This window comes from Dunckerocampus dactyliophorus, chromosome 16 (assembly GCF_027744805.1).
Source record: "Dunckerocampus dactyliophorus isolate RoL2022-P2 chromosome 16, RoL_Ddac_1.1, whole genome shotgun sequence".
NCBI lineage: Eukaryota > Metazoa > Chordata > Actinopteri > Syngnathiformes > Syngnathidae > Dunckerocampus > Dunckerocampus dactyliophorus.
The window spans coordinates 21807405-21832031 of NC_072834.1; the positions used below are offsets into that span (position 1 = coordinate 21807405).

General features: G+C 41.4%; 1 protein-coding gene across 1 annotated transcript in view; it reads right to left on the minus strand.

Moving 5' to 3' along the window:
• Nucleotides 1-24287, minus strand: part of dhrs11a (dehydrogenase/reductase 11a) — a 38062-nt gene extending 13775 nt beyond the window's left edge. The window contains exon 1 of the mRNA XM_054754416.1: nt 23891-24287. Within this exon, the coding sequence (XP_054610391.1) occupies nt 23891-24022 (132 nt within the window). The 5' untranslated portion in view covers nt 24023-24287. The remainder of the gene's footprint in view (nt 1-23890) is intronic.
• Nucleotides 24288-24627: the final 340 nt, after the last annotated feature.

Here is a 24627-nt window from a genome sequence, read left to right on the forward strand (position 1 = left end):
TTTGCAGGGCATGAATGTTTTAAACTGAGTGTCACACATTAATCATCTACTAAAGTCAAATCACCTGCACAGGCTTCCCCCGGTGTCATTAAATTGCTTCAGTTTGGTTCAATTGTCTCATTTCGGTTCAATATGGGGAAGACTGCAGACATGACAACTGGCCAGAAGACCATCATTGATACCCTCCATAGGATGGGTAAGCCACAAACGTTCATAGCTAAGGAGGCTGGTTGTTCACAGAGTGCTGTGTCCAAGCATATCAATGGAAAGTCTAGAGGAAGGGCAAAATGTGGCAGGAGAAGATGCACCAGCAAAAGAGATGACCGTGGGCTTCAGCGGATTATCAAACAGGGAAGATTCAAGAATCTGGCAGAGATCCAGAAAGAGTGGAATGAGGCGGGAGTCACAGCTTCAAAAATCACCACATCCAGACGCATCCGGGAGGTGGGCTACAACTGTCGGGTTCCTCGGGTCAAGCCACTTCTGAACCTGAGCCAACGTAGGAAGCGTCTCCACTGGGCCAAGGAGAAGAAGGACTGGACTGTAGGCCAGTGGTCCAAGGTCCTCTTTTCTGATGAAAGTAAAGTGTGCCTTTCATTTGGGAATCAAGGTCCAAGGGTTTGGAGGAAGACGGTTGAGGAACAGAACCCAAGCTGCCTGAGGTCCAGTGTGAAATATCCACAGTCCGTCATGATTTGGGGTGCAATGTCCGGTGCAGGTGTTGGTAAACTCTGCTTTCTTAAATCCAAGGTCACCGCAACAGTCTACCAGAATGTTTTAGAGGACTTCATGATTCCTTCTGCTGAGGATCTGTATGGAGATGCAGATTTCATCTTCCAGCAGGACCTGGCCCCTGCCCGTACCGCCAGAAGCACCAAAACCTGGTTTGATGCCCATGCCATCACAGTGCTTGACTGGCCAGCCAACTCACCGGATCTAAACCCCATTGAGAATCTATGGGGTATTCTCAAGAGGAAAATGAGGGGCACCAGACCCAACAACAAAGAAGAGCTGACAGCAAGCATTAAGGAAATCTGGGCTTCCATAACTCCCAGGCAATGCCACAGGCTGATTGCTTCAATGCCACGTGGCATCGAGGCAGTGATTAAGGCAAAGGGATTCCCAACCAAGTATTGATGATTGACATATCGTTTTGAAAGTACCATATTTTGATTGATTTGATGTGATCCTAATTTCTTTCTTTTTTTTCCTGCAAAAACTGAGAAGTAAATGGTGATTTCGTCACAGTATTCTAATTTTTTGAATTCCTGTTTTCGTGGGTTTTATGAGCTGGAAGCCCAAATTACGAAAAAATAAACAAATAAATACTTGAAATCGTTTAAATTGTGGGCCCTGAATCTATAATCTATGAAAGTTTAACTTTTTGAATGGAATTATGGAAATTAAACAACCTTTCCATGACATTCAAATTTTTTGGAAAGGGTCTGTATATATATATATATATATATATATATATATATATATATATATATATATGTATATATATATATATATATATATATATATATATATTATACACACCCACTCATGCAAACTGAACACTGCATGTGTGCTTTTTCTTTGGCCTTTTACTATTTTCAAAGATGAACCCACCTCAACCTCTTTTTGCTGTCGTGTGACAAAAACTACATCTGTCAAGGGCATCTGCAACACAATGCTTTTAATGCGTCCCACCACAGATACATTTGGACTGCCACAGATAAATTTTTAGCACTCTTTTTCGCTAAAACCTTTTTTTTAAATTTTTTTTTAGATTTGGCGCCACCTGTCCTCGCTCGTAAACACATCTCAATTGGACTGTCTGCAGATTGTTGTGACAACTACGTACCGTAGATGGCACCGTAACTCTGCTTCCTAACACCAGAGAATAAGAGGACGTCACAGGCGGGAATTAAGTGACTAGCGACAAATCTAGTGACTGTTTTCGGGTTTTATTGGACACTTTTGGAGAAGCTAACATTAAATAACGTATGAGAGATCACCTAAGGCCACGTCCACAGGAACACAGATCATTTCAGATATGCACATTTTTTCCCCCCCTGAAAAAGCTACTACAGCTGACTTGGTCGGGCATTAAAGCGCATCTGTTCATCAATATAGTGAGATTTTAGATGTACAGTACATCACGTACTTGGGATCATATCTGTATATCTTGAGAGAGCCAGAAATGAGCACCAACTGCACCTCTATTTCTGACTGCGCCACAGACAGAAATGTGTTCAATCCATGAGAGAGACGTGTTTAAAGGCCGTCCAAAACGCACTCAGGAGGAAGTGGAAAGAACATTAGCTGAGCTCTAAGAGTAGAAGGCAGACACATTTAATGTGGAGAGCCAAATCAATATCGGGAGGCGGCAGCCGTGAGTAAAGAGAAGTGAAAAAATGTGATTTGTCTGAGATTGGCTCAAGAGAACACTGCGTCCCTTGACAAAAGAGGGTTTATAAATAGACTACAGTGGACTGGTATGTCCGACTGATTGACATAACCAAAACTAGCCAATGCTTGCACATTCACTTGCGACTTCGGCCAGAGACATCAGGGGAATGGGCGATAATGAAGGATTTTATTCCATGCAGTACAATTCATCAGGGTACTATGTATAGTAGTGTATGTATTATAGTACGAGCAGACATTTACTTGGTTGTAGCGTGCCATTAGGATTCATGCAGTTATGCAAGGTGTGCAAACATATTGTGTGAAATATACATAAATTAAAACTAGGGCTGTCAACCGATTAAAATATTTAATTGCGATTAATCACATTTTGACCATAGTTAACTTGTAATTAATCGCAATTACTATGGTGTCCGACTTGATCTGGCTGCCACATCTTAGGCAACAATCATGTCCTCAGTGAAGGTACAAGAAACCTTAAATGCTGATTTATCCCTCTCTTTTGTCATTTACATACATTTAGAATTGCTTTCTGCAAGCGTTTGTAACAGTGAGAGACAGGAAGACACTGGACAAACTGCTCTCCATCGTGGACAACCCCACCCACCCACTCCATCGGACAACAGAGGGGCAGTAGGAACTCATTTTCCAACAAACTCCTCCAGTTCCGTTCCCACGGTGAACGCTACAGGACTTCATTCATTTCACACCCCGTCCAGTTGTACAATACCTCACCTGTCTGTAAAAGATAATACAACATTATTGCGCTGTACTTGTCTGCCCTCTCTTGTATAAAGTGTACATTTACTTCTATTTACTTATATTTTTAGACACTATTTGTAAATATGCCAATCTTGTTTATCGCCCGATCCCAACAACGTATTTATACGTCTTTTACGGGGTTTTTTAGGCAAAAGAGGTGATGATGCAACTCTCCACGAATGCATTTCACTTCAGAGCGATTTTAAGCCATAAAAACGGCCACAAGGTGGCAGATGTGCATTTGATAAGAGCTCAGCATGGAACATGTGAACGGAAAAATCACACATGATAGGAAGGAAGAAGTGAGAGAGCATGGAGGAGTGTAGCGTGGAGAATGTTATGCTTTGTAGGGAAATTTTACGCATGCACACGCACACGCACACACACACACACACACACACACACACACACAGCGCGTCCACACGCATGCACACATATAGTGCAGTTCCAAATGTTAAAATTGTAAAAAGTTAATATTTGTAAAGAAATTGTTATTTTGATGCAAAACCCCTTTTTTGTGTTGGTTATGTTGGTATAGGTTTATATTATACTTGAGCTGTCAAAAGCAAAATATATGTCAATCTTTTCACAAAAGGCTGGTTTTCCCCCTTTTCTGGTCAGGAACTGATATTTTCCTGAAACTTACCTTTGTTCTACTGCTGATGACAAAAGAACGGAAAAAGGTAGAAACTAACTTTTATTTCTGATGAAAGACAAGAGTCTAATCTTTCTTTTGGTAGGTTCAATTTTTATATAGGCATAGAACACAATAATCTGTGTCTTGAAAGATCAGTCAAAATTGTCTAAAATGGCCAGTATTGAAGGGGTTGTTTTTGGAAAAATGGCTTGGATTGAATGAGTTAAGAACACAGACGGACTCATGCAGTGTATTAATAATAACGAGATGCGTGGCATATTGTACGCTAACCGAGGTTCCACTGTACTTGGTTATGGGTCCGGAAAATACGTGTTATAGTATGAAAAAGCTGGTCAATATCTGTAGAAAAGTTTCCCTTTTAGTACCTCAGACACACAAAGCAATTTTGCCTGTCATACTAGATTTCCATCATCATTAACGAGACTGTTGTGCAATGTCCACAAAACCTTTGCAGCCTTTGGGAGCAAGAAATTACAGGAAAAAAAAAAAAAAAGTGAAACTGTGGTAAAATGGGCCGCATAAAATCTGTATTGAACCTGACTGATATACATTGCACTGTGATTTACTGTACAAGAAACCTGAAAGACAAGGTGTGCTACAAATGCACGGCATGACCAAACAAAAGACAAATTGCACCGATTCCATCTTCGACATAATTGCACCGTCAGGAGTACCACTTGTGAGCTGATGTCTGACAAAATGCAACTTGAAGAGACAGAATAAAAATCCACTCCTTATCTATTGGGGACAAGAGACCTTGTGAGGACTCATCCTTGCGAGCAAAAACACTCAATGCCAAACATTCAGGTTTACCTAATGGGGTCGAAGGTGAGTGTAGTGCAGTGTAGACGGTTAAGTGATAATCTCTTCCTTCCACTAAAAGGTCTAAAGGTTGAACGGGATGGTTTTATAGCACTTTGCTTGTTATGGTCTCAATCACACTGGGGGAGATAAGCAACTTGATTACTTGTTTGTAACTGTGCTCAGGACCTCATGGAGACTTGGCAATTTAGGAAAGCCTCAGTTGGTCTGTTGATGGCCAACTCAACTCAGTTGGAGTACAAGACAAAGGGTGGTACTCTAACAGGGGCGGAGGGGGGAGGAGGGGTGTCGTAATAGACTGGTGCAACCAGTGAGGTAAGGTTGTATTTCCCCAAACAAAGTCATAATCACAAGCAAGGTGCAGCAGTGTGGTACATTTGTGTCAGCAGTAAGATTGACCATGAGAGAAGCCAGCACTGGCATGTTCACACGGTAATCATGTGACAAAAGTGGCCCTTTTGTTTGCAGTTGAGACATGCTGAGGTTTGAAGTCCATACATTATGTGTGTCCTCCATCTCACCTGACTCGCTTATTATTTGCAAAACTACTCACTGTTTGGGGCTTTGGTGGGTCTATTCGATCATACAGTAAGTGACATGGTGCTATCATTCCATGCAACCATTTTCTATACATTCATTTATTTGTGGCGACCCAGCATGATTGGACTGCCGCAGAAGGATTTGGCACTATCTGCTTGCCGTTGCTCACTATGACATTATAATAGGACTGTCGCCTAAACATGCAGAGAAGCTACCAACAAGTAGCAGTCATGGTTGAGTAGGAAGAGGGCAGGATATAGTACGTTCAAACACAAGTTGTTTTTTCCCATTTCTGATGTTTTTTCCCCCAACAATTTTCTTCTCCTAATTAGGACTTTATTCACATAATATTTTGGCTTTATTCTCGTAACATTATAACTTGATGGTACTAAAATTACGTTATTTTTTGTCATATTGCAATGTTATTCTCGTAAAATTTCGACTTTTTCTCGTTAGATTACAACTTCTTTCTCTTAATATTTTGACTTTATTGTTGGAAAATTACTGCATGTTTTTCCATTTTTGCTGTTTATTTTTTAGTTTCCTTGTTAAATTATATTTTTGAAATGTGAAAAAGCACATTGGACACCCCTGATTTATTCTGTTCGGGTCACTGCAGGACTTGCACCCATCCTCACAAACTACACGCTTGACTGTTCAACAGCCATTCCGGGCCGTTTCGAAATCTTCACTGACTGAGAATTTATACGGCAGCTGCACGGATCAGCGGTGTGAACCACTACACTACTCTTCCTGAACCTACTCCTCTGAGGTGACATTTGTTGTGAATCGGAGCAGTAAAATATAAAATTGTTGTCAGTCTCATGGCCACTATTAGTCCCAGCATTAAGCGTGTAAGACAAGTAGTTGGTAATGTAGCGGCTATGGCTGGATGGATGGACATGACTTCACGGGAGCTCAGCTCCATCTGGATCCCACATAGCTTGCCCTCTAGTCGCCTCACAGAGTTCGTGTTTACGAATCAACAACATTCTTTCACCTTTGCTCCCTGCTGCTGATATGCACTCACAGGCCACAACAGACACACACTAATGAAATCAAATCCATACAATCTACCGTTACAAAGACAATAACACTTGTTATTTGATGAATCTACCAACGTATTTATTACAGTGTGCTTGCGTGTTAGTTAGCAGGATTACTCTATCCACGTTTTTATTCCAATTTGCAGCAAAACTGAGTCTGTGTTTGCTCTGCACATGTGACAATCCATCAGATTGTGTGAACTCGCCATTACACATACAAACAGTACATATGTCATATTGATAGGATTTCTACTAGGGATGTCCCGATACGATATTGATATCCGGCGGATGTCAGCAAAAAAGTGTTTTCCCAAAATTAACTGGTTGAATATGGTCCATTATTTTTTTTTTTAAATGCATATCTAAGCAAATTGTACGTATTCATGGCCTAAATTAAGCATTTTCAAGCATAAAAACGGCTAAATGAAGGAAAATACAAACATAAGGTATTCAAAAGACGTGATATGAAGTAATGACAGTATCGGTGACTTGTGTGCGCTTTTAAGAAGCAGGGCGCCTTGAAGAAGCGGAGCCTAGGGAGTGACGTGTGTGACGTCAGCTAGCTAGAGTCAACTGTCAGCTGAGTGCGAGCAGCAGGTTAGCAAAGGAGTGTAGAGAGTGGCCGACAGCAGCTCCTGTGTGAATGTTCACTGCATGGGTTCTCTGCTTTTTAATAAAGCATTTGAAGTGCATCATCTGTCTCTCCTTAAACACAAACAGCGGCAGTAGAGTCATATTCTGCACTGGTCTCTATGTGTCAGTAACGTTACATTAATGAGACAAATGCAACCGCAGGAGCTGACAATGCTAATGTGCGCATCTATCTGATCATGTTTATGTCTAAGATGGCTTATTTTTTATTATTATGTCTACTATATTGGGTAATACAAGCGTAAAGGTGACTATAGGGGTGTTATTTCATGTCTACAGGGATCTAATAATGGTAAAATCCGTATTTAGAAGGTCATAAACAGGTTTTGTACATTCTAACTACAAAAATATCCAATTTATTAATATTGAATCCAACTTTGCGGAAATTCTCTTATGGTCGGGTCTGGAACCAATTAACCACGATAAACGAGGGATGATTTTATATCGGCCTGCATCTCAAATCTCCAATATTGGCACTCCGATACTAGCAGGCATTTCCAGACTCTGCTCCAGCACGTCTATCCATCACAACAACAGTTTAGCAAGAGTTTGCTAGCGTGCTGACAAAGTACCAAGGAGCAGGAGTGACGTCAGCCGTGTGGTAGTGAAAAAGACGTTGCAGCTGAGCACAAAACTTGTCATGCACACATTTCCTGTGGTGGCACAGAACCGGGGATGTTTAATACCACCGACCTCATTGCACATGTGAAGCGGCATCACACTGGAAACTCCCACTGGATGGCAAAAAGGTAGTAGTTGTAACAGAAAAGAGCAAGTAATGTTCGTTTGAAACGCTTAATTGAGCGTCTCCAATGTTGCTATATTATGCCTAGCTGCCACTACATTGTGGACAAAGCTACCGTAATTTTTAGGGTATAAGCCACTACTTTTTTTCCCCTCACGCTTTGATCCCTGGCTAAAACTACACTCCCATGATGCTTAGAGTGCAGCTTCAGGAAGTAGTGAAGTAGACACTAGGATCACGTTTTGAAGTTTTAGGTTTTGACCCAATCTGACAAGTTAGATCATTACTACACCTTCTATTCGGACTGCTCGGACCGCCAACTGTCACTATTGTAACACTTTGATTTAGAGTAGGTTGATTGGTCATGCTCGGAAAATGGGTTGCATGCATGACTGGCGACGAAGAGGACAACTCAAGCTAAAGGGCTAATTTGCCTCCAGACGAAAGACGCCGAGAGACTGACAAAGTGCGTGACGAAGGAATTATGAGGCTGGTTTTGGTTGGTTTTAGTTCCCAGGAGGAGGATGAGGACGGTGATGAATGACTTTTCTTGTAGGCTCCTGTTTAACTAGGCGTGTTCCACGCATTGTTCGGCATTGTTTAACTAACCATATTACACGCACTGTTCGGCATGGTTTAGCTAGCTGTGTTACACGCACTGTTCGGCACTTTTTAACTAGTTGTATTAGATGCACAGTTCGTCACAGTTTATCTAGCCATATTACACAACCTGTTTGGCTCTATTTGGGGAAAAAAAACATGTTATTCAAAAGTAAAAATAAATCTTTGGGTGTAACATCTTTCTGTGTACTAAAGAGCCCATGTTACGACACGAACACCTGCGGCTTATAAACAGGTGCGCTCTATAGTCCGGAAATGATGGTATACTGCATACACATGCACAAAAAAGTAAATGGGTGAGTTTTACTGTCAACCTCTCGCAGAGTACCAGCCAAAGAACAGCTGAAAACAATCTGCACGTCGACCTTTACGATGGGAATCTGTATTATCCCTTTCTTTTATTACGTATCTGCTCAGTGGTAGAAATTACGGGTGTCCCGATACAATGATGCCAATATTGCCTATATTGTCGATATTGATCCGATACAAACACGAATCATACATACTTTTATGACTTGAAAAGGCTTGATCAAGTGATATTACTCAAATAGAGAACAACAGTCCGCAACAGTAGGTTTGAGAACTAGGCAGTACCGTATTGGATCTGTTATTTGTGCTGGTGTACCCAATGTAGTGGCTAGCGAATACACTGGCTTGGAGCTGCCACTGTTGCACTCATTTTCCACTTCTTCCCTCAAATCACTCCCCTCGTCTCGTGCATGTACAAGCAGGATCAGAGAGCCAGCACATGCATAAAGTGTCTTTGACAAGACAGGACGGGACAGGACGCGCCCCACCTATCATGGCAGGAGGCTCAACCAGGGAGTGTCAAGGCCAGTAAACCTTAAACCTTGAAAAGGTGATAAGAACAGAGAGGACAGCTCAGTGGTGGTGCGGCTCTTAGGGGTCACCGGACTGTCCTGCCTCATTAGACTGTCGACCACACGAGACCACAGTGACCATACGACACTCTTGGCTACATGAAAAACAATAATAGGAATTTACGTGGAAACGCGCAGGTTGTGACTGTAAAGCAATATCATGGTTCAGTTCCCATGGTGTACGGAGGGAAAACAACGGTCAATAACTAGCCCGCCTGTCTGTGGTTGCTTTTAAAAGGACTAGGTGCACTCCGAAAGAAAGCTGTGAATGTTGCTTCTCTTCCCCTCTGAATCAACAAACACACGATGGATTATTCTCGTTTTGATTTAAGTCTTTGTTGGCTCAAAGTTCAAGTGGAAAACATCAGCGGAAAAGCTGTTTGAGCGGTACAGCAGAAGAGAAATGAAAACACCAAGAGAAGGCTGAGGGTGTGAGATAAAAGAGAGCAAAATCTGTCTGACCCGACCGCACACAATTCAAATCCTTTCAGGAATGAAATCAATCCGTTGTGAAATAAAAAAAGGACAGGCTTGTCCAGACATTACCTATGCTACAGTAGGTGGCCGAGACGGATTTGCAGACAGAGATTAAACATCTGGGCAATTAACCGATAGGAAACAACTTGTAACAAAACGGGTTGTCCACATAAATGGGGTCCAATGTGTAGCACAGTGCCTGTGCTGCCAATCCACCCAACCAATCCACCATCAATCCTGAATGTGACAGAGCATTTAGTTGCCTATAGCTAAACTGGGTTAAAAATGGAAATGATTACATAATGTTCTGGAAATAATTAAAGTGAAAGGATTAAGCAGCTTTTGCTGAGCATAAGGCTTTTTTAGGTGTGTTTAGGGGCTAAGAATTGAGTTGTCGATTTTGTGATAACTGTATTCGCATCACATCTCGCTCGGCAAACACATGGATGTGGGCTATGCTGGCTAAAGAGCTGTTAAAAATGGGGGGGATTTGATCCACATTTCAACCAAGTAGTGTCGGTGTGTTCAGTTCGCTCCCGTACAGTTTGGACCCCTGGTCTTGTTTCTATTTTCCACCGGGGGGCTGTGCTGACACACGCTCCTCATCAAAATGTTAAGGCCCGTTGAGAAAGAAGAATTAAAATTTTGCACTGTTGGATCTTAAGGTGGTTCAAAGCAGAGCTTCGAAATGCAAAAAGAAGAAATAGGAGTGAGACAAAATATTTTTAAGTAGGCAATTTATTGCAAACAAGCATTAAAGTGAAGCAGGTTGTTGATCGTTTCAGACCATAACTCAAAATAAAAAAAACAAAGTCCCCCTAAAATAGAAATAAAATGTTGAAAAAAGAAGTCAGTAATGAGTCGCTGTGCCATTCTTGTTTATCACCTCAAAAATGGATTTGGGCATGCATGATGCCAGTGTTTCCGGGAGGCTAGTGGGAATGTTGCTCCAGGTGGTGAAGATGGCTTCACGGAATGAATCCACTGTCTGGATCCGGTTCACATGGATGCATTGAACGTTTCGGTTCTGCATGTTCGGTTTGGTCCACTTGCGTACCGTTTTGCTTATATTTTATACTATTTTTCTCATTAAATTTATGACTGGAGTGATCTAAGCGCTTCACGCGGAACTAAAGTCCTGGGCGAGTTTCCGCACGGACGCCTCTGAGTGTCGCACACTACTGACTGAGGGGGAGGACCGCTAGTAGCTCGCAGGCGTGACAAATGGCATCATGGCAAATGCAAGCGAGAAGCCTGAGCTGGAAGACCCTCCCATCTCACTACGGTCTCCTGTTTGGGAACACTTTGGCTTCCCTGTTAAAATTATGGCTGGAAAAAGGCGAGTGGATAAATCCAAAGTTATGTGTGGACATTCTTCCATGGATATCGCCAATGCTGCAGGAGACACGTCTAACATGTTAGCGCACTTAAAACAGCATCATCCGGCAGTGAATGTTACATCTACAGTACATGACCAAGTCCCAAAGATCTACCTGCTACTATAAATATAGAAAGTATACAGTATATACAGTATTTACTATATTTATTAAAATATGAGTAGGTATTTAAGTAGGTTATACATGTATATCAGGAGTGCACGCACTCTTTCTATAAAACATAGAACATATACAAAATGTAAGCAGGAAACTGTGAAATTCTATTGTAAATAGTCATGATTAGTATTTCACATTCACATTTTCAAAGATTCCAGGTAATCAAAGTAGTTGCTATCATAATTCACTTCAATATGGAAATAAAGATCATTCCACATAAGTCCTAAATACAGTCAAACCGGTCTTAGCGGCCACCTTTATAGAAGGGCCACCTGCCTATAGCAGCCACTGAAAAATCCCCCCCAGCAAATTTACATGTTATAGACCCTGTGTATAGCAGTCACCTGTCCAACGCAGCCAGCAGCCACCCATTTTGTCTCCCTTGGTCAATATCTGACTGCATATAGCAGCCAAATTACCAACTCAAGTAGAAGCTTCATGCATGAAAAAGTTTTGTTTTTCAATCAATGAAGGAGTCGTGTGTAGACTTTAATTACTGAGTCCTAGCTCAGTCACAATCATTCACAAGATCCACACAAACTGTCAGTTGTTCCACATAAAAAAGCCGTCTTCTTTTGAGCTTGCTATTTCCTGGTCAAACATGTAACTTTAAGAGCATTTGCACCAAAACATTACCGCAAATTAGGCTGGGAACAGGACATGCTCCCATCGACGCTACAATTAAAAAAAAAACATATGCTATAATGCATGCGGCAGCGGGAGCATTGAAGTATTTTATCAGTTATCAGTTATTATTAAGCCTCTAGCTTCCTTTTAGTAAGTAAAAACCTTGGCTATGATTGCACTACATTGTCATGTAGACTTACAAAGTAGACTTGGAAGAACAAGAGGTGAATAAATGTATTGCAACTGATGTGAAACTGATGAGGGGTAGGATTAAATAAGCTTTACTTCTTCCTACTCCTTTTGGACATGCAAAATTGTGAATTGTACTATGTGATGTGCTACTGTTTGACTCATGCATGTTCAGGATTAAAACCATGAACCATGATAATAACAAGCCTAGTAGTGCTGTACAACTTTTATCAGCAGTCCGCAGTGCCATCTACTGGTCAACATTATTATTTTTTTTCCCTTTTTTTCCTCTACTGGTCAACATTCAAACTGGACGCCAACCTGTCTATAGAGGCCACCTGTCTATAGCGGCCACTTTTGCAGACTCACTCTAGTGGCCGCTATAGACAAGTTTGACTGTAGTTGTGTACTAGCGAGTGAGTACTGGTGATATGTCAGTCACATTAGCTACGTAACGTTCATTAGGGCACACACTTCATGTATTACATCCAGTTAGCATTTGCTAGCAAACATTAGCCACATACAAGAATATAAAATGATGATGCAAAAGACAATGCAGCCCAAGTCAAGGCAACATATTGAAAAGGTTTCACCAATGGGCACATTTTTTATTTCATCATGAAATAATAGTTTAAGAGGCCAATGTGTAGAAAACACTGATTTCTCTAGTAGAGTTCATGACGCCAAGCAAAGCCAGTAAACAATACACTTTTTTTCTACGTAGCTAGCCGCTACAAGTGAACAGATAGCTTTAGTTATAGATATAGACATCATAGACATCTTACCGCAGAGTTAGTTCATCCATAATTACAATCATAAAGATGAAAGTTGCATCTTCGTGTGTAGCTTGAAACGCTGCGGGGGAGCAAGCGCCAATCAGGAGGGAAGCTTAATGTCAGCTGACTGATGTCATATGACAACTACAAAGTGACATTTACGCCATCGACCCAAACTACCTTGGCGATCTACCGGTGGCTCGCGATCGACATCATGGCGACCCCTGATCTACAAGAAAGACAACCAGCTTAGTGCAAACACCCATAACTTCAGCATGTAAACAACCTCTAGCAAGCAACTCTGACCGGGCCAAAGCAGTAACACACGGTATTGGAGTTTTTACAGCCACGAGATTACGTCCATATTCACTTGTTGGGAGCGCTGGCTTTAAGTACGGTCATGGAAAAAATGATTAGACCACCTTTGTTTCTTCAGTTTTTTGTTCATTTTAATGCCTGATACAACTAAAGGTACCTTTGTTTGGACAAATATGACAATGACAACAAAAATAGCTCATAAGAGTTACAATTTTTGGCAGTACAGTGCTATCGCTATTCATGTAAGAACGTAAGTGATTTTGGTTATTATCAAGAGAACCATGGAAGTTGCTAGATATCAGCTCTTAAATTCAACTCTTATGAGCTATATTTGTTATAATCATTGTATTTGTCCAAACAAATGTACCTTTACGAGGCATTAAAATGGATCAATATACTGAAGAAACAAGGGTGGCCTAATCATTTTTTCCGTGACTGTATATAGCTTATTATTTATGCACATATTGACCACAGTTACTTTGAAAACAATTTAAAATATTATGAAAATGTTTCACTGCGCTTTATTTTGATAAGCACGCACCGGAATTGCCTGTCTGCCTTGCTGGCACTTGACCAGGGACCACATATGCGACACGTCTTGCGTTGACATTCACTTTGAGAAGAGAATGAACAATAGCCCGTGAAATGTGTAGTCAATTGACGACAACATGTCACATGCCAATCGTATCTATGCCAACGTGTCTGATCACTCACGTTTCGGTATCATTCCACTTTCTGGCATTTTTGTTTACATGCCTGGCTGGCGGCATCTAGCTAGCTCGGAGCTACAAGTGGCTATTATGTTCATGGGATACATCAACCATCAATTATCATCACAACTTGCTTTTTAAAAGTGTCACTTAACAGTCTTGCTCTCTTGTTGTCATTATAATACTTATGGCTTGTCTTCAAAACACTAGTTGTGTGTCGAAGTTGTGCACCTGAAACACGTAGCGTGTACAGCTTGAGACAGTGATGCTATCACAGGGGTCTCCAACAGGTAGCAAGTAAGCTAGCAGTAGCTCACCAACTGATGTTGAGTAGTTCACCAAGGAATATTTGCTTCACCTCTTAATATTCTTATAAATGTTCTATTCAAACATGGCACCTGTATTTAATGGCAAAGGAGCACACTGAGTGGAGATGTGCTTTGTAAATAAAGTGCCACTTAAATGTTGGCAGTGCTCTCAGCAACTTTGCCATTAAATTAATAGTTTTGCAATGTTCTTGGTTCATGTTTGGCTAGTTGTTGAAAACAGTTAAATAAATAAGTCATAAAAAATTGGCATCATCATTAAAAAAAATAAATAAAGCGGCACGACACAGCGGCGGCAGTCCGCCCTCCCATGCAGCCCACCACCACAGCTTCAGAAAATCCTAGGGTACACGCTGGTTATTCCTCTGGAAGAAGTCCTTTTGTTAAGTGCAGTGTTGTCCTGTTGAAAAAGCCGGTCATTACCACACAGGTGAGGGCCTTCTGTCATGAGGGATGCCCCCTGCAACATCTCCACATAGCCAGCTTCCGTTTGACGCCCATGCACAACCTGAGGCTCCATTGTTCCATTGAAGGATCATGACGGCTCCCCCTCCACTGTGCCGTATGGAAAACATCTCAGGTGGGATCTCCATATTCATGCTAGTAACGTTGAAAACCATCAGGACCGTCAAGGTTCCATTTTCTTCATCAGAGAATAAAACTTTCTTCCACCTTTCAATGTCCCATGTTTGGTGCTCTCCTGCAAATTCCAAAACGGGCAATTTTGTGGCGTTGAAGGAGACGAGGCCTTTGAGGACATTTTTTTTTCTTAAAACCCTTCTCTTGCAGATGCCGTCTGATGGTTACTGGACTGGACTCGGCACCACTAACAACCTTCATTTTTAGGCCAAGGATGGTCCCGTGTCTTGACGGACAGGCAATCGGATCCTCCGGTTTAGAGCTGTGACATTTTTTGGATTCTACCACTTAACTTTTTTGTTCCATAACCCTCAGGATCTTTGAAGAGGTTTAAAATGACTGACTTACTGCGTCCAACCTCGGCGGCAATGGCGCGCTGCGAGAGGCCTTGCTTATGGAGCTCAACAATCCCACCGCGTTCAAAGAGAGAAAGCTCTTTTGCCTTTGCCATCAAGAGATCAGGACAGCGTGAATATTTGCTTTATCCACATTTTTGCCAAGATTTCGGCTTTTAAAAGCTGTGGTCTTAAAAGTTTGTCCAGCTGATGAACAGCCTATTTCACGTCAATGCTTGTTTGCAATAAATTGCTTACTTTAATTGTTTTTTGTCTCAGTCCCATTTCTTCTTTTTGCATTTTGAAGCTCTACTTACAACCTCCTTAAGATCCAACAGAGCAAAAGTATTGCAATTTTTCAACTGGTCTTCAGAGTTTGACCATGACTGTATCTTACTGGACAACACTCTGCAATCTGCCATTCTCAATAGAAAACGAAGAACAACACAACTAAAGGACAACAAGAATGGAATGTAGGAGGACGCAGACCTCTGCCAAGGCCAAAAAGTTACCAGCAACAGAGGGGAAAAAATGTGGAACTAGTGAAGTGCCTTACTTGTGTTTGCATGTCCATCTGTGTACTGGTTAGCAAAGTACTTCCTGGTTGATGGAGGATGACGTAGGATGTTTACAACAGCCCATTTTGATCCTGTTGTTATGTTACGGCACTTCCATTGACAGTCTAGTGACTCAAACAACACACATGCACACACACGATGCACAGATGACTGATGGCAATAGAAAACAAACAATTTTAGTCATAGTCTTGTGATATTTGATTCTGACAAATCTACAGGCGCAGCTCGTCAAATCCAGCTTTCTTTGAGTCATTCTTACCTCCAGGTGTGCACAAACTACAGTCAAATCAAAATAAAAAAATAACAGATACAAAAATGTTATTGTAATCGGTTTAGGTCTTGAGAAGCAGAAATTTATCGGTATCGGCTTAGAAAAAAATAAACATTGTGCATCCCTAGTTTTTTTTTTATTTAAATTTTTTTCTATCCTCTAATGAATATATTTTTACTTCCTTTCAGCCTCATTTCCGGAAGTGACACGACCGGAGTGCTATCACGCAGGTAAACAACACCGAGGATGTTTACAGTGATTACAGCGATGTGATTTGAACAATGTGTCAATAGTTTTCGAGCAGAAATGGGGATGAAATAGAGAACTTGCAGAATGTGGACTTAAGACATGGAGAAACACAGAATGGTAAGTGTAAATTACTCTGGAGTTGCTTACCCTTCAATTATTGTTTGTTAACCCCGCCCCCCCACAGTAAACATACTGCACGTAGCGCTGTGAAAAGATGTTTATATAACATGTGTAATGCTTTACAGGCTTGTTGCTATCATGGAAGTGTTTAGAAGACATTCTGTGACCAAGACATGACTTACTCTGTTCTGTGGCAACTTTGTTTTCGTTCTTCTTGTCTTTTTTTTCCCCTTGTGTAGCCCTGCTATACTTTACTTTCAAGTCAAATGCTTCTTGTAAAGATGTTCCTTCATAGCAGTCATCAGTGAAATGATCACTGAAAGGACCAGAAGTTGAGGTGGGCGTCCATCTGTCACTCGTTCTCTGCACTTGCTTCATCCATTTTTGTCTTAAACCTTCCTCTTTTGGAAGAGAAAACAAGCTACAGTATCACTCGGGTACGCTGAACATCCAGCAGCAACAAAACACTTTGGCATGACTACAATTTTGCTGAAAAATAGGCTGAACCAAGTCGACGATCTACCTTGAGAAGCGTTTGCTTACTGTGCTTTAGCTGAGAGGTGTCACCCCTATGGCGCCACTTCCGGACATGAGACTGAACAGCAAGAGCTCGCTCGTCAGGGCTGGTGCAAATGTTTGCGAACGTATCGTTCTCTTTCAAAAACTGAACAATGTAGAACATAATTCCAAGCAATATATAACATATTAAAGCAAAGTTGATAAATCATGTCAGGGAGCCTTTAAGCGGGGTCAACTGTAGTAAGAAAAGGGGACACGTTTGTACTTGGAAGAATACACAGTGGCAAGATTTGTCTTTCAACAGAATAGAACCTTCCTCCATTTGGTCTGAAAAGAGTTAACGAGAAAGTGTATCGCTGCTTCTTGGATGCGGTCCCATCTCACCCATTCCTCCAGAAAGCCCATGGTGACCACACGTCTCCCGTCTGCCCCCACCACTGCCTGCTCCAAAGTCTTACAAGATAGCACAGCAAAATTGCTGCTACGCTTAACTTTTCTTTCTCAAAGTTGCACAGATGCGACACCATTTAAATCCATCTTTCGCTGCTCTCCGTGCTTCCATCTGCGCTCATCTAATACCGTACGAACAATAACGGTCTTTTTTTGCACATGTGAAAGAAATACGCACCAAAAGGGAAGTCAAGAACAATTGCTCAGTGACAGACACTTGCATCCCCCACTTGCTTTGGCACAGCTACAGCCCAGTTTACATAGCGGGGAGCACACAATACCGCCTTTGTCTCTCATCTCACACAGACAACTTATCAAGGATCTGTTGTCAAATGGAAGACAGCAACCTCTCACTCCTTTAATCTCGCTATTCAGCTCTGTGGCATCATATTTGGTAAGTGACTAAGAGTAACTAAGGCTGCTCTGGCTGAAATGTAGCCAAACGCTTTAACCATGACGCCCATTTGCACACCGCAATATCCAATTTGACCTTGTTTTGAGAGTCTATATGTTATGTCTAAGTGACAGAAGCAATGACAGCTTCTGCTGCAGTTAACTATTGACAGGAGAGGACATGTGACCAGAGTATGAATGGCGGTAAGGCAGCCTTATTGCGCAAGCCACACTCACAGGAAGCATGTATGGGCGTGGACAAGTGCGTGGAGTCAAGGTGGGAGATGTGTTTGTGTGTCAAAAACAAGGCATACATGAATAAAGAGTTAATCGTTAATCACTCTTTACGACCGCAAAACAACCTAACATGATTTACTGTATTTGACCGTCTACAGCAGAACTGCTGAAAACAGACAAACACCAAAACTTAGACTGAAAATTCTACACGTGTATTTAGTTAGTCAGTGGCTGACACAGCAGCTACAATCTCCAAGCTAGACACAATTAGTGTCCTAATGACACAACACTGCTGTCCAAAATACCCCATTTTTAGACTTTAAGACCATAATGAATACAACTTCAGACCCATTTCACATACATACAGGTCAAAAAAAAAAAAAAAAAGGTCCAAAAGACACGAAGGAAACGTGCACAGCGCACTAGCTGGTTGTGTTCAATAAATTCTAAACGGGCTGCACAGGTACCGTTTTCCAGTTTTGTAGTTACAGCGTCCTCAAAAAAACAAAACCGAAATGTATGCATTTGTTTGAAACAAAAGTAACATTAATACACTTTAAGACCTTTCAAAATCGTATTTAAGACATTTTAAGATCATAAGGATCTTAAGGCCATACATTTAGGGCTGCAACTAATGATCATTTTCTTAGTCAGTTAATCTGAAGCTTGTTGTTACGATTAATCGAGTAATCAGTTAGGCTCTAGAACAGGGCTATCCAAAGTGCAGCTTTGGGGGGGGGGGCAATTTTTTTTTGGGCGCGCAGCACATTCTAAAAATATAATTTAACAAGTTAGTAGTTTGGGCCGCAATCAGAAAAGGGGCAAAAATGTCAATCACTGTTCCAAAGCCAAAGCTGATGCATGTGAATATCTAAGAAAATAGAACATAGAAAAAGATAATAGCTCTGCTTTTAGGGATGGCGAAGAAAATTTTAAAAATATTCACATATGAAAGGCTGAAATCAGAGGATATTTACATTTTTAAATAAAAAAAAACAATCAAATACAAAAATTGTTCGACACTAGATAATCTATTAACCATTGATTCCTTGATTCTACTTAAAATTCAAATGATTGGATTTTACACTTTTTAAGACCCCGCAGATGCCCTGTGAATCCACACAGGTATCATATCATTACAGTTGCACATTACTTACAGACACACCGTCTCCAAGGCAGAAGTGTATTAATAAGTATTCTGGAACAAAAAGCGACCGGTATCCTTTGTGTCATTCAATCTGTGTGCCTAACTGCATCACAAGCTCAACTCAATTTCGGCCAGTACGTGTTGCCAAAAAAAAAAAAAAACACCCGACACCCCAATTTATATATACTGTATATAGTGATATATCAGTGGCATAAAGGACCAGCTAATCTTTGGGGAAAAAAGTGTGATTCATACTGCGGGAAATACAGTATGTATGAGTCATCCTACTATCGGACTGATATATCCATATTGGCCGATACTGAGGACTGCAACATCTAAGTGAAAAATTTGTATCGGAACACCCCTACTGCATTTCAGTATAGCTTTTAGTCCATTACTTTTTTTTAGTCCATTACTTTTCTACATAATTAGAATGCTTAAATAAAGCAGTAACAGCCGCCAATGAGCCAAATACAAGCCGACAAGAAAAGATGCACATGAAAGGCTGGCCTGTGCAGCTGACCTGTAGCATGCCACTGATTGTCACTGAGACACTTTGAGACGGAGGGAGGCTTAATTATTGGCTGACAAGATAAGGACGGTGCAGTCCCTTATGGCCAAGAGGTTGGTGAGCAAGAATGTCTGCGTGTCATGAAGTCAAACAACAACTCAGAAAAGAACAATTGGGAGACTCCAAGATTCAGATTTGTTTATCACCTATTTTTTAAGGTTAGCTTTACGATACTTTACGATACGGGTATCAACGTATGACCGCAGAAAGGTTGTATGATGACATTTAATATCAGAAGCAGGTTGTTGCATAACAAATCCATCGAACTGATGGAATTCAGGTGATTGTGTGGACTTCCTGGTGGATTAATAAGCAATCAAGGCACGATGGAGTGCAATACTTGGTTGCAACCAGCAGAGGCGCTGGTATCACTCTTCTTTCCCCGTAACTTTCACTCGTTTTGCTGTCCTCTTTATTCATATCTATCACTCCTTTCCCTGTAGGTTTCACTCGTTCTTTTGTGCCGCTTGCTTTTCTTCTCTCCTCTCCTTTCATCCATCTCTGTTGTATTTAAAGTCGCAATGTGTAACGCAAATATGTCATTGGTTTCGCTGTCCTCTTTATCCATATCACTCATTTCTATCTTCTTTCCTTGTATGTTTCACTCATTCTTCCGTGCCACTCGCTTCGCTTGTCTCCTCTTTCATCTGTCTCAGTTGTATTTAGAGCAGCGATGTTTAACGGCAATGCAAAAATTTGCAGAGTAGCGCCATGTGGTGACCTTCCACTCATCTCGCTGTCCACTTTATCGCTCGTTTTGCTGTCCTCTTTATCCATATCTATCGGTCGTTTCGCTATCCACTTTATTCATATCTATCACTCGTTTCTATCTTCTTTCCATGTATGTTTCACTCATTCTTCCGTGCCACTCGCTTCGCTTCTCTCCTCTTTCATCTGTCTCTGCTGTATTTAGAGCGGCAATGTTTCATGGCAATGCACAGATGTGACTGGCTGAGTAGCACCATGTGGTGACTTTCACTTGTCTCGCCGTCCACTTTATCCGTATCTAGCGCTCGTTTTGTTGTCTGCTTTATTCATATGCATCACTCGTTTCTATCTTCACCTGGTCTGCCACAGAATAAGAAGACAAAGCAGGAGGGACCGCTGTTGCCAACTTAGCGACATGGTCGGTATATTTCACGAGAACCCTCTAAATACTCTTTTTCAAAAGAGCGACTACAGACAAATCGAGTCAAGAGCCTTTTGGCGACTCTGACGTGAAAGCATGTGTCGCTCTTCTCAACGAGCAGCAGGTGCTGCTCCGGGCCGGTTCAAAACGTTTTGGTTTTGCTTTTCATGTATTTTACTCACTTTCTGCAAATGTGTCACGCCCAACTATGCACATGCAACGATTGCATCATCAACCCCCCCCAGTCCACCACCACCACAAATAGATTGCAGTCCTGTAGGAAACACTGTTACAAAAATTCTTTGCTGAGAATTGGCTGCTTTTTGTGGTATTCACCCATCCATGTCTCCATTTATACAGCTTCTGATCCCAGCTGTCTTTGGGCAAAAAGGTGCACTGCACCCTGGACTGGTCGCCAGCCAATCACAGGACACTCACATTCACGCCATCACCAGGTGAAAACTGAACCCGCGCTGCTGCAACTGAAGTCAAAAGAGTCAACCACTACACTGGGGTGTCCAAAGTGTGGACCGGGGGCCATTTGCGGGCCACAGCTCTTTTCTTGAAATAACGGGCCACACAGAAAACAACAACACACAAAAAAACTTATTTTGAGAGTGACATGTGTAAGTGACAGAAGCAAGGACACCACTTTGAAAGTGTGGCGGGTAGACCTGTCAAGATAACACATTGTACTGGGTGATAATTGTCCTACAAATTATTGTCGATAATCGATATTATTAACGTTTTTTGAGACCATTTTTCAAAAATCAAAAGCAATAAACTTTCATTTCTCAAGGGTATTTAACATTGTAATTGGAATGCCAAGATCTTTTAAATAAATTAAACAAACAAACAAAAAAAGACCAAAAAAAGGGCCGCACGGCGGCCGAGTGGTCACACAGTCAGGAGATTGGAAAGACCTGAGTTTGAATCTCTGCTTGGCCATCTCTGTGTGGAGTTTGCATGTTCTCTTTGGGTTTTCTCCGGGTACTCCGGTTTCCTCCCACATTCCAAAAACATGCATGTTAGGTCAATTGGTGACTCTAAATTGTCCATAGGTATGAATGTGAGTGTGAATGGTTGTTTGTCTATATGTGCCCTGCCATTGGCTGGCGACCAGTCCAGGGTGTACCCCGCCTGTCGCCCGAAGTCAGCTGGGATAGGCTCCAGCATGCCCCCGCGACCTTAATGAGGACGAGCGGCACAGAAAATGGATGGAAAAAGGCATAAAAACTGAATGAAAAAAAAATGGACTCTCATTCTCTTTTAGCAAAAATTGCACTTAAACAACTTTTCAACCGGATTAAAAGATTGCGCTTCTTTTGCCATGCAGCGAGCCACACTGCCTACGAGCGTGCACCATTTTGCACTATTTTGTTTTATATTTACTTTGCCGTTCGAACGCCTCAGTAAGCGCTGACGGTCGGGATGACGGCTCTGCCGCACCTCCACACCGGAGTTGTGACATCCGGCTTGGAAACCATGGCGTTTGTGCCTTCATTCATGTCAGCGTTTGCTTGCTAACTGCTAGCACTCAAAAGAGGCTGACAGGAGGTTTAACTCTCTCCAGTCATTCCACTATAGGACCAATGCACACAGACACATGCAGAGTGAACACTCTTGTCATCCTGTCTGTGCGGTACAGAGAAACGAGGAAAACAAACAGGCATATGCACATGTCAATTTAGCAAGGCGGCAAAATGATCAACTTTGTTGTTTTTTCATCGATTGTAGTGACAGGGTGAGACAATCTGTCACCTCCTGAAGAGGCAACCGATCGCTCCAACACTTGCAGCAGATGGATCACGAGTTACTTGCGCGCGCGCACACACACACAATTAGCAGCAATCATCCTCCTTTCTAAATGTGTCGCTGGAGTAAAAGTACACAACAAGCTTTGCTGGTTACGTCTTCACTCCCTGGTGTTTTTTTGACCTCTCTAAAGACGGTCATCCCCCCACCCCCAAAAAAATGATTGCTCAAAGACTCTAACGCATTAGCGTATTAGTGCAAAATTCCTCATTGCACGAAACACTGGGTCAGTGTAGAGGAGTAGGACTACAGCCACATCCCCGTTACTGATATTTCATTCACGCCATGTGTTTAACATGTTGTCTCTCTTGCAATCATTCACGTTTACGTTTGGTCATGAAAAGGGTTCTTCACTTCCTGTTTAGGTGTCACCATTTTCTAATTAGTCAAGAAAAAAATAAAGAGTGTGCAGCAATACGTTGATAGCCTATGGCCATACTTTGAATATATTTGCATACTTTGAATATTTTTCTTTTAATTTTGTAAAGAGGATTTCATTTTTTGATACATATTTAAAGACAAAGCATTATTTTGATTCGAGTGATTAGTATCAACATTTCAGTATTTACTCTTTGCTTTATTTTTTCCATTTGTAACTGTTTTTTTGGTTCTTTTGATTCTTTTTTTTTAAATTTTATTTTATTTCTTTTAAAATGCCTTATGCAGTGCCAAAAGTATGAAAAAAGGTGAAAAAGTGAAATAATAAAATAAAAACAAATAATAATACAATTAGAATCCAAACAATAAAATAAATACAATAATAAAATAACAACAATAATAAAATATAAAAAAACAAAAATCAAATAAAACTGAAAAAAAGGTGTTAAGAGTTTGAATTAATAATCTATAGACAAGGAAATAAGTTAAAATAAGTAGAGATTAAAGACGAATGTGTAAATAAATCAATACTGTAGCAAAAATAATAAATTATGCAATAACATCTTAATAATGAGCAATGAATGAAGTACATTGTATCGGGATAATTCAGTCATTTATTGTTCAATGTAATGGTTTTGCTGTATTGTTCCTGCGTGCAATAAAAGCAGTCATTGCTAAAACTGAAACAGAAACGAGTGTCTCGATCTATGTCATTATTTATAGTGTTGTTGATGACGGTGCCTCATACGGTGTCCGGTGAGTGCACTTTTAATTCAATGTGCGCATGATTTAAGTAAACGACGTTTTTTTACGTTCAATATGTCGTTCTGTTGCCTAACGTTAGCTAAAGTTGTAGCCCTAACGTTAGCTAGGTAGGTGTTGCACTAGCCTCCCCTGTGAGTCAATGCTCAACGATTTAGTTCACGATATTCAATTCAATACCTCGATTTTGTCGACATTCCTGGCACAGCCCACCACCCTCATGCCTTGCTGGACCAGCGCCCGGGCCACAGCCGCTCCAATGCCCACAGAGGCTCCGGTCACCAGGGCCACTCTGCCTATCCACCGCTCCATCGCCAGCAACGCAGTCCTCACCGGCACGGTACACTTAAGTACACTTAAGCCCACGATTCTTTAACTTCAGTCTGCTTGGTTCCGGTGGGCGTCTCCTGGTAATACTGGTAAATAACGCGGTTCTCGATTTGCGGGATGCTTCTATCTCCCCGCCTCAGACTGTGCAGCATCCAAGAGCACGGCGGCAGTGGTGCGTAAAGGCAGCAGATCCATGCGCTCCTCTGGCTGACATGAGCCCTGCTTGTGTTCAACGTTTACTTCACAACACCGCCCACTTTCTTGTTCTTATCTGCTCGTGCTCAAGTACTGTCGATGTCTGGGTCACTTCCGCCACCTACCGGAAAACAACAAACACTGCAATTGATTTTCTTTATTTTTTTTTTACCTTCCCGCTCGCTGTCTACTATCAGAAAAAAACGTATTTTCTGTGCGTTCTAAAGATACAAAAACAGCTAAAAAGTGACAGCAAATTAATTCACGTAATGGGACACACCTATTCTGCCTACAAAGCCGCTATTAAAACATCTCCAGAAACCTCCAACAAGGTGTTATGGTTTTATAAACGTGCTTGAACCACATAGTAACAGGTACATTCATGATAACAT